At 40.5% G+C, this 14,876-nt stretch overlaps 1 protein-coding gene across 1 annotated transcript; it reads right to left on the bottom strand.

The window, feature by feature from the left end:
- Positions 1–8,039: 8,039 nt before the first annotated feature.
- DRD1 (dopamine receptor D1) lies at positions 8,040–12,430 on the bottom strand. Its single transcript, XM_075009605.1, has 2 exons — positions 11,755–12,430; positions 8,040–11,643 (listed from the first exon to the last, which is right to left on the bottom strand). Exon 2 carries the CDS (start codon positions 11,016–11,018, stop codon positions 9,663–9,665), a length of 1,356 nt encoding a protein of 451 aa, XP_074865706.1. The 5' UTR covers positions 11,019–11,643; positions 11,755–12,430; the 3' UTR covers positions 8,040–9,662.
- Between the last annotated feature and the right edge of the window lie 2,446 nt (positions 12,431–14,876).

A 14,876-nucleotide genomic window follows, 5' to 3' on the forward strand; every position in this document is an offset into this window, starting at 1 on the left:
AAGAACTGGGTAGCTCCAGTGACTGCTAATGGGCTAAAATGTAGAGAATCCCAAAGTGGTTTGTCAGCCACTGGAGCTGTTCGCAGAGCACTGGCTGGTAATCCACAAACAGCTACCTCTTCATCTGGCTCTTCCTCCTGATATATCATACAAAAGACAAGTAAAATACATTGTTATTGCCAAACAGGCCCGCCAACAGAGAGGGGCAAAGAGGGCAGTTGCCCCAGGGCCTGGCATTTCAAAGGGGTTCAAAGTTGCTCTGCTGCTCCTCGTGGCTCAGAGTGAGCAGTGCCAGGGTCCAGGAGGCACTAAGGGCTCACTTGTTCTAAGTCTCACCCCTTCTGACAGTGGCCTGCCTTTTCTGGGGGCACAGAGCTTCGCCCTCCTTCCACATTGCCCCGGGGCCCGTGGTGGCTATTGGCCCCCCTGCTGCCAAACATTACATTCCAAGTAGGCCTTGAGTGAGAGGAGGCCACAATTAAATGCACCCAGAGGTTATATGAAAATAGAGAGAGATTGTGATTCAAAAAGGGGAAGGCTCTCTCTTGCCATGTATGAGCACATGTACAAACACACACGCACACGCACACACACACACACACCAATTAACTGTGTTCATTTATAATCCTTAGCTCTATACCTCCACTCCACCCCCCTCCAAGAGTGATCCCATTATACCGTAAACCTCAGAGACCTTTTCACTGGTAGCTATTTCCTCCTTTTAATTGAGAACATGCACAGACAAATGCAAATGAAAGGAATCAGCCATCATTCTGAAAAAAGGAAATGACTGAAATATTGAATGCTTCATTGATTGCAGTCTGTGGCATATACAACAAAGTGTTCCTTCTGTCTCGTTTTCCTAATTTAGTGCATAAAAATTGCAAAATATTTGGCAACCTGATTGCACCCAGGAACTTTAGACCCAATTCTCCTTTCACTTATGGCATTTTTATGTGAGTGTGACTCCATTAATGTTAGTAGTCTTGCCCCTTATATACACTAGTGTAAAGGGGAAGAAAATCAAGCTCTTTATATCCATCAATTATTATTTCAATTGCTGAGCTCAGAAACAATAAGTTATTTTCTGCACTCCATTTTATTGACTAGCTGTTTTGTGTGTGTGTGAGAGAGAGACAGGTGTGTATTATAACTAAGAACATACTACAAAAATAAATTTCAGCAGTAATCCTTTGATGTTATAAAGAAACACTTGGAAGGAATTTAGTGCCTTAGTGATTTAGGAGTTCATTGAACTGGCTATCATAGCCACTGACTTTCAACCAGATTTGTGTTCTTAAAGTCCTTAGCATTTTCAAAAATGTTCTCGTCTTTCCTTTCACTGTGTTCAAACTCCTTTCAAATTTCTATTGTTTTCACCCTTCCTGAGAAATCTAGCTCACAAGTTCACAGACAGGATTATTGGAGGAGCAAGAGCACCTTAAAGCCTTAGGCTGGCATAGAAGTTGCACTGATGTAACTAAAGATGTGGTGATGCACTGATTTAGTTAAATTGGTGCAAGTTTCAGTACTGACACATTACATTGTTTAACTCGGGTTCACATCAGTTTACCTGCTAAATAACGGTACAAGAAGCAAAATTCATATTTATTCAGTATGCATTATTCATCACCAAAGAAAGAAGACTGTAATGTTGCTGAAAGAGAACAAAAGAAGGCAACCGCATCAGCAGCTTCTTCCACATTGACCAGTTCCCCAATCCTGCTAATACAAAGTACGTTATTGAGGAGGGAGGTGCAGCTGTCTGACCTAGGCTCAATTTTTTGCCTGCCTGCTTAGCGTCCTAACCAAGGGCCCATGAATGCAAATTATACCAGTAAAAACTATCACTTGGATTTATTGGTTGTCAGTTTTAAAGGCAGTAATGGAAGTTGTGTTGCTAAGTATGTCATAAATCCAGGTAACATGCCCAAGAGCAATGCTGATCAGTAACGTCACATCTTTCCTCCATTTAGAACAGTCATTTTAACTATATTTAGCACTTACATAATGATTTTCTTTTCCAAATCTTGACTTCAATTGTCATAATACCCTTGTTCCATTTTCCAGATGAAGTAAAATGAGACACATCAAAGCTACTTGACTTGCTTGAGATGACAGAACAAATCAGTGGAAGAGCTGGGATTAGAATCCAGAAAATACTGTCTACCAGTCTTATACTCTGTTCATGAAACCATCACACCTAAAGGGCACATTTTCCAAATCCCTTTGAAAAACACTTCCCCATTAAACAAGAAGAAGGCTGATAAACATGCTAAACCAGCATTTCTAAGTAAATGAGAGGGATTCCTTATTTTAATTTTAAAAAGTTTCTTCTTCAGTTTTAGGAAATTCATTTCCATTATTCTGTAACAAGTATTTCTTTGTTTCAACCAAGTTCCATTTATTATCGTGATACTTGATATCAATAGTATTTTGTTCTTCCAGGCAAACACTGAGAAAAGTTGGCTGGATTTTTTTTTTTAACAAAATGCTTTTAGACATAAAAAACTCCTTTTTTTTAAAGTGTCAACAACTAAGGAAATGTTCTATTTTCTGTGAAATGTCATTGATATTTTAATTGATGTTCTCATCAAAATCATTTTAAATCACATCACATTAATAAAATTCCCAATCATCCAGTTTTCAGTAAACAAAATATTTTGATGATGATCATGCTAATTAAGCATTCAATTAAAAGTTTTGCAGAAATTTTTTAAAAAAGTGAAAATAGGTTTACTTTGAACCTCAGGAAATGCAAATAAGATTGTCATATGAAAATTTTCACAAAATCATTTGCCCATATTGCAACTAGCAACACGCTTTTTAGGGGCTTAAGCTTCCACATTGTTCCCATGCTCCTGGAGCATGAGGCACACAAAGAATTTTGGGTAAGGTTCTTAATCTTCTTATAGGGAGGAGATGTTGCTTGAACAAGAGTGTATTGAGAAGACGGTATATTTATAAAAACATTTAGTTACAAAAGTCTCACAAAAACAGAAAAGCAAAGTGATGGAAATGCCCGGGTATTATTTCTGCATTAGCTATCATTACACTTACTATTTACAATAACCCAACCATTTATAATAACCCTTATAACTCTAGAAGGAGAAATAATAATAAACAGCAAATAAAAATAATTCTTTGTACTAATATAGCACATTAGAAAGATTTTAAAGCATGTTATTTCTATTTCGTTTAGCAAGTTTTGTTTCTTCCTTCACCTCCCACTAGCCCCTCTGACACCATCCCCTCCTCCCCCCCACACACACATTTATCATTGTAAGGGCTGCTGCCCAGAAGTTGATTACATATACTGGTTGGTTTGTTTGTTTGTTATAGCTGGGCTGCTTGTGAGTCCCATCTTGCCGTTGTCATTGTAGGGTACCATGAGCACTGAGTTATATACAAAGGAGAATTCTGTCCTTAAAAGGCAGCCACTGTGTCCTTGCTTCATACATCCATGGCCTTTTGCTCATGCATGGGACTTGCATAAATAAAACTTAATTTTCACACCAGCAACTGTATATTTCCTCTTACAATCAATAGCAAAAATCCCACTGAGTTCAAAGGTGACAAGGATGAGCTCCACACTTCGGGAGAAGCAATGAAGTAAATGCACAATCCTTTAAAAACTCGAGCTCCTTTTGCTCGCTCCTCTTGAATTCAGTGGGGCTTGAGGGTGCTCAACAACTTGCAGGATTGAATCTCAGAACTCAGATATTACAATCTCAGCACTCCGCCTGATGCTATAAGATGTGGAGCACCTCCTGAGGATGCTGAGTGCTTTCAATTGTCATTGATCTCAGTGGTAACTGAGGTTCCTCGACATCCGGAAAGATTGGGCCCAAAGTGGTAGTAAGCCAGTTTCATCCTTGTGCTAGCACAGAGGAAGGCAACTTGCTCCCTGGTTCAGGCTAAGGCAGCCAGAGTGCCCTAAGTTGTTCCCTTGTTTCACCAGCCCCTATAGCTATCACAGAATTGCAGAATGGCCAAACCACAGGGTTGTCCTGGTCATGGCTCAGCCCTTCTCTGAGATGGCCAATGCTGCCTGTCCACTTCCAACCAGCCCACAAATGCTCTCTCTGCCAAGGCTTCTCTGTCTGTACTTCAGCTTGCCCACAAGCCCCCACAAGTAGATGGGAAAGGGTTTTCACCTATCCTCTATCCCCTTTACACCAGTTTAAGTGCTGCAAAGGGACCACTAGCCAAGGAAGAATCAGGCCCAGAATCTCTATTATTGCAATGGATACAAACAAATTCTCAGTTTTTAATCGATTTCTTTTAATAACAGCCACCCAGCCCTTTCCAGGGTGCTGGAACAGAGCGTTGCATTTCATTCCAGTCACATTCTTCTACCAGGAGACAGAAGCCAAGGATTGTTGTTACTCTTCAACTTTACTTGTAATAGCCATTGCCTGGTGCAGCCAACATCATTTGTCACTAATGACATAACTGCTGGTTATGAGAAAGTCAACAGCTACTTTGCAAAAGAAGTTAGCAGCAGGAATCTTTCTGCTGCACCGTGAAAAGTTCAGCCTGACAGGACCTAAAAAAAGAAACTGTCTTCCAAAGAGAAAAGCCACAGTCACAAGAAAACCAATACAGGCAACATTGATCTATAGTTTACCCCATGTTTCCAGCTATAAAATGATGACAAACACTATTAGGTTAAATGCATTTTAAAAGAACTCACTCCCATCATTATCACAATTACAATCAACTTATTCATAAGTGAAATCATTTGATCTAAACATTCAGCCTGCAAAGTGAATTGCTAGAAATCCTAGGAAACACATATTTAGTAATGGTTTTCTGATATTCTTTGAAGGAATATGCCTAACTGGTTGAGCATGGGTCTGGGAGACAGGACTCCTGTATTCCATTTCTGCCTAGTGGCATCTCATTGAAGAAGTCAGATGGGTGTAAATTTATAAAAATAGCCACTAATTTTGAGTTCTTACATTTCTAAGTGGAAGATACCCAATCTAAGATACCCAAATGGAGGCATGAAAAATTAGAAGCCCCTTTTTGGCTGGAAAGCTCTCAATCAGCAGCCCCATTTTCACAGAAGTGAGGATCATGTTTATTAGATCTAAATTTGCTAATTTGCAAAAACTTTTGTAGCTTTGTAGGTAGTAAAAGAGAAGTCATAGTTAATTCTTTTGGATTAGAAAATGAGTTCTTGGCTGACCAGTTCAATTAACTATACAATGACAAATTCTGTCCTCTGAGAAATTGATTGCAAGACATTTAAAATGACCAGAAGGTCAGATGTTGAGCCCCTACAGCTCCTCTGGAATTCAGTAAGATATGGAGATGGATGCTCAGCATTTCTGAAAATTGACCATTGTTGATGCCAAAAGGCCTGGGACTGATTTCTGTTTTATTAATACAATCTTTCTACAGAGATTTAGTTGTCCTTCCTCTCTTTTTAATACATGATTGTTATATTCACTTTTCAGGTCAGTTGTGTTGTTTCACTCTTTTTTTTCTGGGCAACGGACAAGTCTGTTCAAGTTTGAATCTTGAGCATGAAGGTGAATATGGTTCATTTGTGTCTCGATGTTCTTTAATAGTATAATGGCATCACTTGGCCTCAAGGGCATTAAGATTTTGTGTGTGTGTGTGTGTAAATGGGAAAAATTAAAAATTATCTTCTGTCACAAGGAAGTGATAAGGAAGACAGGCTACAATACATTACGCGCTGTTAGCGGACATTTCAAACAAACATCCATTTTAACTATTGTGTAATAAGAGCAAAGGCAATGGGAAAACTAAAGAGATGCCTTATGCTATGTGTGGTTAATCTTTTTTGACGTCAGCCCTCTAGTATACCAGCTGCTGCTGCCATCCTTTAACATTCGACTCACAACAATACCACATTTAGGAATCTTTATTTCCAGCAACACAGCAGATGCATTTTATCTGGAGGTAGCTGGTCACTAAAGACCCCCCCCAGTCATATTCCAGCTATCAGCTGGACCAGAAGACCAGCTAGGGCTGGAATTTACCCAGCATCTGGAAAATGCAATGGCTTCAGTGCATCTGGCAGACCCTGCTCTCCATCTGCACCCTAACAATGAGAGCTTTATGAGATCAAGGGAGCAAGGTGCCTAGCAGGTAATACAGGCTTCTGAGAGGCTAATTCAGATTAGCTCCCCAGAGGCAGATGTCCACTTGTACACACTCTTGGAAAACAAGAGGAAGGGGTTGAGACACAAATAGGGTAGAATATAATCTAAGTGAGAGAGACACAGAAAGGCCAGACTGACTACAAACAAAGGAATGGGGCTCACAGGTGACTAAGGACGTGGATAAAATGCTAGTGCTAACAATAAAGTGGGTGGGTGGTGAGAACAAGGAAGATAAGAACGTTTAAAGGAAGACGTAGAAAGAGAGATAAGGGCTGACTGAGAGAGAACAGCAGAATTGTATCAGCAGGATAAACCTCCCTCCTCTCCTGCCCTCTGTGACGTGTCACAGTGCTTGTTCTGAGAGGAGGAACCCAGATTGTCCCCCAAAGGCAAAGTAAGCCACATCCCCAGGGTGCCCTGGCTCTCCCACAGGTATCCAGCCTGTCACTTTAAAATCTGGTAAATTTGTGGCCCAGGAGGCACTCTGGTGGCAGTGGTTACCCACAGCCTTACCATCATCTTTGGGCACAAGCAACCACAGTGCAACTGAGACAACAATAATGAATGTGGGGTTACTTTGTGTATCAAAATCAATTTCACCATTAAACATGAGACCAAAATTCATAACTGTGAGGTTTGGGGACTAAAGAGCCAAAATCTTGACGTCATTGAAAGATTTGCCTGATTCAGGACCACGGAATTTCCTTTTGCCTGTGCAATTTTTGAAATGGAAGCCACTCCTTCATACTTTTTGAATCTCTGACAAATTATCAGGGGGCAGGCAGCTCCATAAGCTCAAAGAGACTCTCTGGTCAATGAACTAAAAAAGCCTACAAGTGGGTTTCTATTTTGCAAAGTGATTATTGACCTAGACCTCCTTGCAGTAGAGACCTGCCAAAATGTACATTCTCAAATCAGACCTCTGACTGAAATAAATATTAGACTAGCAGAGCAATATAGCTTTGGGAGAACAAGCTACATTCTGCTCTTGCTTTGTCCTGACTGCAGAAGCTTGAATATTGACCATGCTTGAGACAGAAAAATTGAGCTTGGCTTTCCATTTTCAAAACAGATTTGCAGGTTGATGAGGAGAGAAACCAAAGGCTGGCCTCTGAAGTGGTATAAGTGTGCACAGCTCCACTGGAGTCAATGGAACAAGTTAACACTGATATACACCAACTGAGGGTCTGGTCCACCTTCTTTTTTACTTGCAAATGGAATAGTTTTGAACTGGTACCTATTGAGAGATAATAGTGATAGAAACTAACAGTGCGAGTTTTACAAATTATTTCTTACAGAGCCTCAAAGAAAAACAACAAAAAGGCACCATGCATATAATTCATCACTGAGTTATTCCCATTTTACACCAGTTGAACACCTTTGATATCAACCAGACATCAGTGAAGCAGGCCCTATAGAGTTAAATGTTTCAGACTCACCATTATAAAGCAGAGTGTAGCTATTTAATTTCAAAATCATACATCTGAGTCCTTTCGAATTCCAGTCCATTAAGAACACCAGCAGCCAATTTAAATAAAAAACATAAAACCATCTCATTACAAAGGGCTTTCTTCTGCTCCTATGGAAAATTCCTGTTAACCTTACTGGTGAGGTTCCATATTAGGGCATGTCACCGGAAAAAAAGTTAATATGTTCTTGTCTTTAATGTACCCAATATGAGAAACAAAAACCAGAATCTATTTAATAAATGGAATGTAGATTGTTTTATTTGACCTTCTGTTCACAAAATAATTTTATTATATGTATGAAAGCAGCATACAGGCAATAAAATTATGAAAACATTCACAATACATAAATAACACAGACCTGATGCAGGATGTATATATTTCATTAGACTTCTAATTTTTCTCTCAGTTTTCTTTTCCTGATAACACTTTTTGATAAAGGTTGTGAAGAGGTTTGTTGAAGGATATTTTGCTAACATTCCATAAAACAAATGGCCCCCTCGGAATGCATCTGTATTGTAATAACGATGACTGTTGCTAATGTTTACTGACTGCTTTTGACATTACAAAGGAAAAGTGGCAGGAATTTTGATTTCAAAGTACCATGAAAAAGTAGCGGTTGTCAAAATAAACATTGGCAAATTTTCAGGAGCTCACAAGACATCTGAAGATGTGGATTGCAGCTCCATACGCATTTAGAAATGTCTTCATCCAAAATGGAAATGAGGCACTATTCATTATTCAATGTACTATTAACATATTTAAGACTAAAATTAGTGTCATTCTAGTTCTCAAAGTAAAGCACTAAAGTACCTCACTCATTGTTAATCTGGCTGTGTTACATTAGCAGACAGACAGCACGAATTTTGACTAATGGTGTTGCTGCAATAATATAGATGGTAACAAGATCTGTCATATTTACTACCATTATAATCAATTGTGTTTATTCAGAAAAGATATCCAAGACTTCAAATAAGAAAAGTCTGAGAAAGCTGTTTATCTTACATAAATACAAAACATTATATTCTAATGATTGTTATATAAGAAGCTTCTCTTCTCAAACTGGACTCTTCTTAAGGTAGTATTCATATTTAAGGTATTTACACACCCACAATTGACATTCTAGCAAACTCTTTGAAACAGGAAACTTTTTAAAAATAGATAGCAGGGATTCCTTTTATTTCTATATGGGAAGAGCTTTCGCACCTTGTCAGTCAACTCTGATCCTATATTTTAAGCAATCCCACAATAAATAAATAAATAAATTCTACACGGCATCAGCTTCATTAACTCCCTCTCCCCAGTTTTTTGCTGTACTCTTTATGATTGCGCCTTGCTTCTTACACTGACTATTCAGACTATCCGAGATGGCTTTCTTTGTATCCTTTTGTGTTTATAGTGGTTTACAAAGTGCTAACTAGTTGACTGGTCAAAATGCAGTTGTGAGACCCTTGAAAAATCTCATTACTTAGACATTATAAATAAGTTAAATAAAGCTAGATCTGTTATATGAAAATATCCATTTAAAACAATAAATAAATAAAACCAATATCATCATATTATTTCCCAAATCTTTAAAAATACCCATTCTCATTATAAGGCTCTATTGTTTTTCAGAAATAATTTAAGAAGGCATCAATCTACCTTTTTCAATCCCACAAATTTTATTTAAAACCTGGTAGCACACAGTATCACTATACATGGCAAATTAAATCCTCTCATTTTCCTCAAAGGTTAATTATGTTGTTAAAGGGTTTTTTCTTGTCCCATTGTACAACAGAAACCAGTGGCTACAACTATTTATAGAGCAGAAGAAATATCTTCTCTGACACTGCACTGTATCTAAATTTGTGTCTCTGTTTTATTCAGTATGAACAACACAGAAATACCTTTAGGTTTTCAATATTTTTTTTGTTTAAAATTTTATGTTTGATTTGAACATCAAGTTATCAACTCTGAGCTTTGCGTGACAGTATAATATCACTAGAGCTTTGTTTCTTACCAAAGAATCTTGTATATCTTTTTTGACTATTAGATTTTGCTGGCCAAACCTTAGCATTCATGTTTTATGTTGCCCATTCTGAGTGATTGGGTTGATCTTTTCCAAGGACACATCAGCTTCATAATCCAAGATACCAGACAGTGCTGGAGACATTTTCTCCAAAGTCTTAGATAGTTCACCCTCTTCTTCTTTTTTCAGAACTTCTTCTTCTGGGCAGATAATAGCATGTGGGATCAGATACACCAGGTTGCACTCTTTGGGGCTAGACCCCCTGGGCTCATGATGGCTTGAAAAAACAACTGCCCCATTGTTGTTGATACTAACAGTTTCTATAGCATTGCTGGAAGTAGGGCAGAGTCGGTAGCATCCCAGGAGAGTTGAAAACGCCTTGCGGAAATCAGCGTTGAAGGCATAAATGATGGGGTTCAGTGAGGAATTAGCCCATCCAAACCAAACAAAAACATCAAAGGTGGTGGAACTTATGCAGAAGGGTTCTACTCCCCTGGAGGGTGGGCTGGGCTCACAAAAGGGCACCATACAGTTCAAGATGAAAAAAGGTAACCAGCAGCATACAAAGACCCCCATGATCACTGACAAAGTTTTCAGGACTTTTGTTTCCCTTTTGAAGGACATTTTGAAGGAGCTTTCTGGCTGCTGGCAATCCACAGTATTTCCATTCCCTGTGGTGTTTTGGCAGTTCTTAGCATGCACTGCTGCTCTTTCCAAAGCTGAGATGCGTCTTATTTGTTTTTGAGCAATCCTGTATATCCGGGTGTAGGTGACTATCATGATAGCCACTGGGATGTAAAAGCTAATTAAAGAAGAGGAAATGGCATACATCCTGTTTAGGCTGGAATCACAGTTGTCCATGGTTATGCCTTGGAAACTGGCATTGGCCTCTGAAAAGCTTGTGGTTTGAGCCTTGTGCCAGTTCAGCTGCACAGGAATGAAGGAAATCAGTACAGACAAGGTCCATGCCACACTAATCAAAATGAAAGCTGCTTTTGGGGTCATTTTCCTCTCATACCTGAATGGACTAGAGATGGCCCAGTATCGGTCCACACTGATGACACAAAGGTTTAAGATTGAGGCTGTGGAGCACATAATATCAAATGCCACCCAGATGTTACAGAATGAACCGAAAGGCCAGAAGCCAGCTATCTCAGCAACAGCTTTCCAAGGCATGACCAAGACTGCCACTAAAAGATCTGACACTGCTAAGGAGATTACAAAGAAGTTGGTCACCTTGGACCGGAGATGGCGAAATCTAATGACAGCTGCACAGACCAATGTGTTCCCAAGAAGTGTGGAAAGTATCAGCAAAGAAAGGAAGCAGCCTGTAAGGATCTGAAAGGAGGAGTCCCTTTCCACAAGCGACCCTTCCCCGTCCATAGTGGTGTCGTTCCAAGTCATAGTTTCTCCTGAGGGAAAATCATATCATGAAAATCATGATGACATCAACTCCCTTCCTTAAAGAGATTATAGATACCTCAGGCGTCCATTAATTACTCATTGTCCAGCAGAGTGAAGGTTTGTGTTATAATATCTTGACCCAGGGTGCATCCCATGCACCTTCAGAATTGCATTAAGAGGCATCAAAAACTGTATAGCAAGTAGCTGAAATTTACAAACACAGTCAAATCTGCCCAGTTTTTTCCCTTTTGAATTACACTGTACTGCTCAAGCACAAAATATCCCAATTGAAACAGGCCATCTGCATATGTCCTGCTTGAGTCCTCTACAAAAATATCCAACCAACAGGAGTGCAATCACTTTTCAAGCTTGCACAAATCCCCACTTAAATAGGCTATTGATCCAGTGCTTCCAGTGTCCATTTGACTAGCCCTTCAGACCTACTGAAGCGTATTACATTAGGTGCTTTTGTTTCTAATTTCACAAACCTCTAACTGATGAGACATTTTTTCTCCCCCTTTCACCCTCAGTACATTCCAGCTACAAAATATACCAGGTCTCTGTTTATGGGAAGCTTCGGGGAGCAACTTCTCATTTTGTTCCACATTGTTTAGGTCTCACAGTCCTAGAAGCAAAGAAAATAAATTTACCTTATGTGTATGTGTGTGTTTTCAAACACTTTTCATAAAGAAAGGCTCACATTATTTTTAATTAAACAAGAAAATCTGAATCCTACCTTGCACCTTTGATTCTCTGTTTGTCCTGGGGTGAAAGTTTCTCTGTCCTTTTGATTTAGTATTTGAATTGCATAGCAAATCACGTATACAAAACTAACAGAGAGGCACTGCATTGCATCAGGTGGGAAAAGCAATAAAAGCCAATGGTTTAATCGGCAGGAGTTAATTTCAGATGAACAATAGGTCTGGCTTTCAAGTTCCCTCATAAAGATCCCTTGTTTAAAACTAGAGTCCTATAAAGTGCACGGCAGGCTGCTTCCATTCCACCCAGTCTTTGTGTGCAGCCTGCAAACTTTACTAACCCGCTCAGTCCAATCTAAATGGTCCTCATCTAAATCACACTTTGTACATCCCATGGAAGTGGCACATCAATACGTATCACCCCCAAACAAAGGCACGGTATTTCCAACACTCTAGCAAGATCTGAGTGATGTTTCTGTCTTTTGATCTTGACTGGAAGAAGAAATAAAAGGAAAAGGACGAGAAAAAGGGCAAGACCTGAGTGGAGCTCCCTTCAGCCTCTTATGTAGCTTTGGGGCCGGTGGCTACCATAAGCTGTGGGAATGTGTTCCTACTCCTGTGGAAAACAGTTTGCTTTGAGACTTGGCTGCCACACTAGTTCTCCATAATTATCAAGGAATAATCTTCTTTCCAACTGCCACTCTCACAGCTGCATTCCAGGGATCAGGTCCAACCCCAGCACAACTTTGCCGTTAGACAAAGCCCAGGTGCAGCAGGCTCTTCAGGGTCTCTTGCACCCTGCCCTGGGATTTGCTTCTCCATTCCCAGGGACTTTCCCTCCGTCTTGCTGAGTGGAGCACCCCAATAACAAAGGCTTCCTTCTGCCTGGGGTATCAGGTGGCAGCATCGCCTCTCCAGGAAAAGTCTGTTTAACTTGGGGCTTCTTCCTAAAGCATTAAGGGGAAAGACAAACATGGGACTATGCAATGGGGAAACTCCAGAGCAGCCCCCAACTTACCCCGTCTAACATCCAAGGAGGTAGTCCATAAAGGAACATTTCCAAAGCATGCCACACGACTTCCTCCTGTCTCATTGCACCTGACCGTTATTTAGCTTAGTAGGCTGTATACTGTACACTCAAGTCACACACAGAGTGAGACGCAAAAAGGATAATAAACCAGCTAAACCGCTGGTATTTGACTGAGCAAAGGGTATTAATTTCAGCTGTCCTAACTGACATGCATCTCAGTGGCACACGGGTAGACACGCAGTATTTCACCATTGAAAACTAGACAAGGTTAATGAATTTACATGAAAACAAGTAGATGCAATTAACTTGTCCTTTTGAACTACTCTAAAAAACAAATGTAAATGACAACACCCATGTGAGCACACACACATTCCCTCCACAAATAAAGATTATATGCAATCACTGATGCTCAGCAACCGGTAATATCAGACACAAAATACAAACACACACACACAGACACACACAAAAAAAGCACTGAAGAACTGCAAAATAACCTACAAAACTCCCTGACAAATCAAACAGCCAGAAAAACGCACACACTAAACACAAACAAATCACACACACTTTTACACAGACAAACAAAGGACACAAGACTCTCAACTGGACTTGACACCATGACCTGGTGAAATTCTTTCCCCAGTGGCATGTACTCACCAGCAAAGGGGAGAAGTCATTTACCCCACAGGCTGGCTGCTGTGGCTTGCAGAGGAGACAGGGATCCCAGCCCAAACCACACTCGCTTCATCTTTCCCTGCTGGTTTATTTCTCTTTCCTTTCCCACCTCAACAGTTTTCACTCCACAGTCACACACTCACTGTCCCTCTTTGACGTTCATTGTTCACCACATTCCAGAAGTGCAGCGACTCAGTGGGAGCCTGGCTCCCCCTGCTGGATGAACTGATTTCTTTTCCACACATGAACTGACAGCACACTGTGTGGGGGCGAAGTGAGGGATGAAAAAGCAAGGGAGAAAAGGGAAGGGTGGTGCTGACTTCTCCCTTGGCGCCCAGATCCTGATGGCATTGGGAAGATTTTGATAAGGAGCCTTGAGCAGCCAAGCCAGATATGAACGATCAAGACCACGGTGCAAGGTACCTTCCCAGAGGAAAGCTAGCTCTAGGCAGCTGAAGACTGGGTTGCAAGATAGACAGAAAATAACACAGCTTTGTGGATAACAGCCACATCTCTTACAATCAATGGGTGGCTCAGACCAATGTTTTGAACATTCTGGCCAAAATTCCTCCTTCTTCTTAAAAAAACAAAACAAAACAAAACAAAACCCCACCTACCACTAAAATGCAAAGAAGGAGGTTTCTCCCCTTCAACCCAAATAAGCAGGAGCAAATACAATGCCTTCTTCTGAAAAAAGCACATTATGGAATTGACATGGCGTTTTACATTAACAGGCACATGCCCATGCACACACACACACTTTTTACCATTTAAAATCAATCACAGATTTAAATATTTCCACTTTCCTCATGGCATCCCAACTGTATTGACCTGCAAAGTATGGCCTTCCCTGAGGTTACTGATGCCCTGAATGCAGCTCACAGGGACTCCTTGCTAACAAAGCTGGCATTTGGAGAGAAGGGCAGTAGCAAAAACTGTTCCCCATACTACCAGAAAATGCTGAGGATTCAGCCTTTCTGACTTCTATTGCTGTGAATGAGCAGCTGCAGCAAGGTGGTACATCCCACACCAGCGCTTCTAAATGGTTCTGTTAAGCACAGCTCAGCCCTACATAAAGGCATTCCTCCTGGCTCTGAAAGTTTACATATAGGGCTTGCCTACACTTGCCCCCAATTTCAAAGGGGGCATGCTAATCAGGGCAAGGGGAGATTACTAATGAAGCACTGAGGTGAATATGTAGCACTTCATCAGGCTAATTCTCCCCCTCGGCAACTTCAAAGAGACAAACTTCGAAGTGCCAGCTTGTGTGTAGCCACAGGCACTTCAAAGTATCCTCAACATTTTGAGGAGTAAAGGCACTTCAAAGTAGCGTGGGCACTTTGAAGTGTCCAAGGCTGCAAGCATGCCAGCACTTCAAAGTTTGATGCTAAGAAGTTACCGCAGGTGAGAATTAGCCTAATAGAGTTCTGCGTATCCACCGAAGCACTTCATTAGTAA

This window comes from Carettochelys insculpta, chromosome 15 (assembly GCF_033958435.1).
Source record: "Carettochelys insculpta isolate YL-2023 chromosome 15, ASM3395843v1, whole genome shotgun sequence".
In the NCBI taxonomy this organism is placed as follows: domain Eukaryota; kingdom Metazoa; phylum Chordata; order Testudines; family Carettochelyidae; genus Carettochelys; species Carettochelys insculpta.

Bases quoted from the DNA above. Each gene is read 5' to 3' on its own strand.
- DRD1 (XM_075009605.1), bottom strand. From the start codon at position 11,018: ATGACTTGGAACGACACCACTATGGACGGGGAAGGGTCGCTTGTGGAA.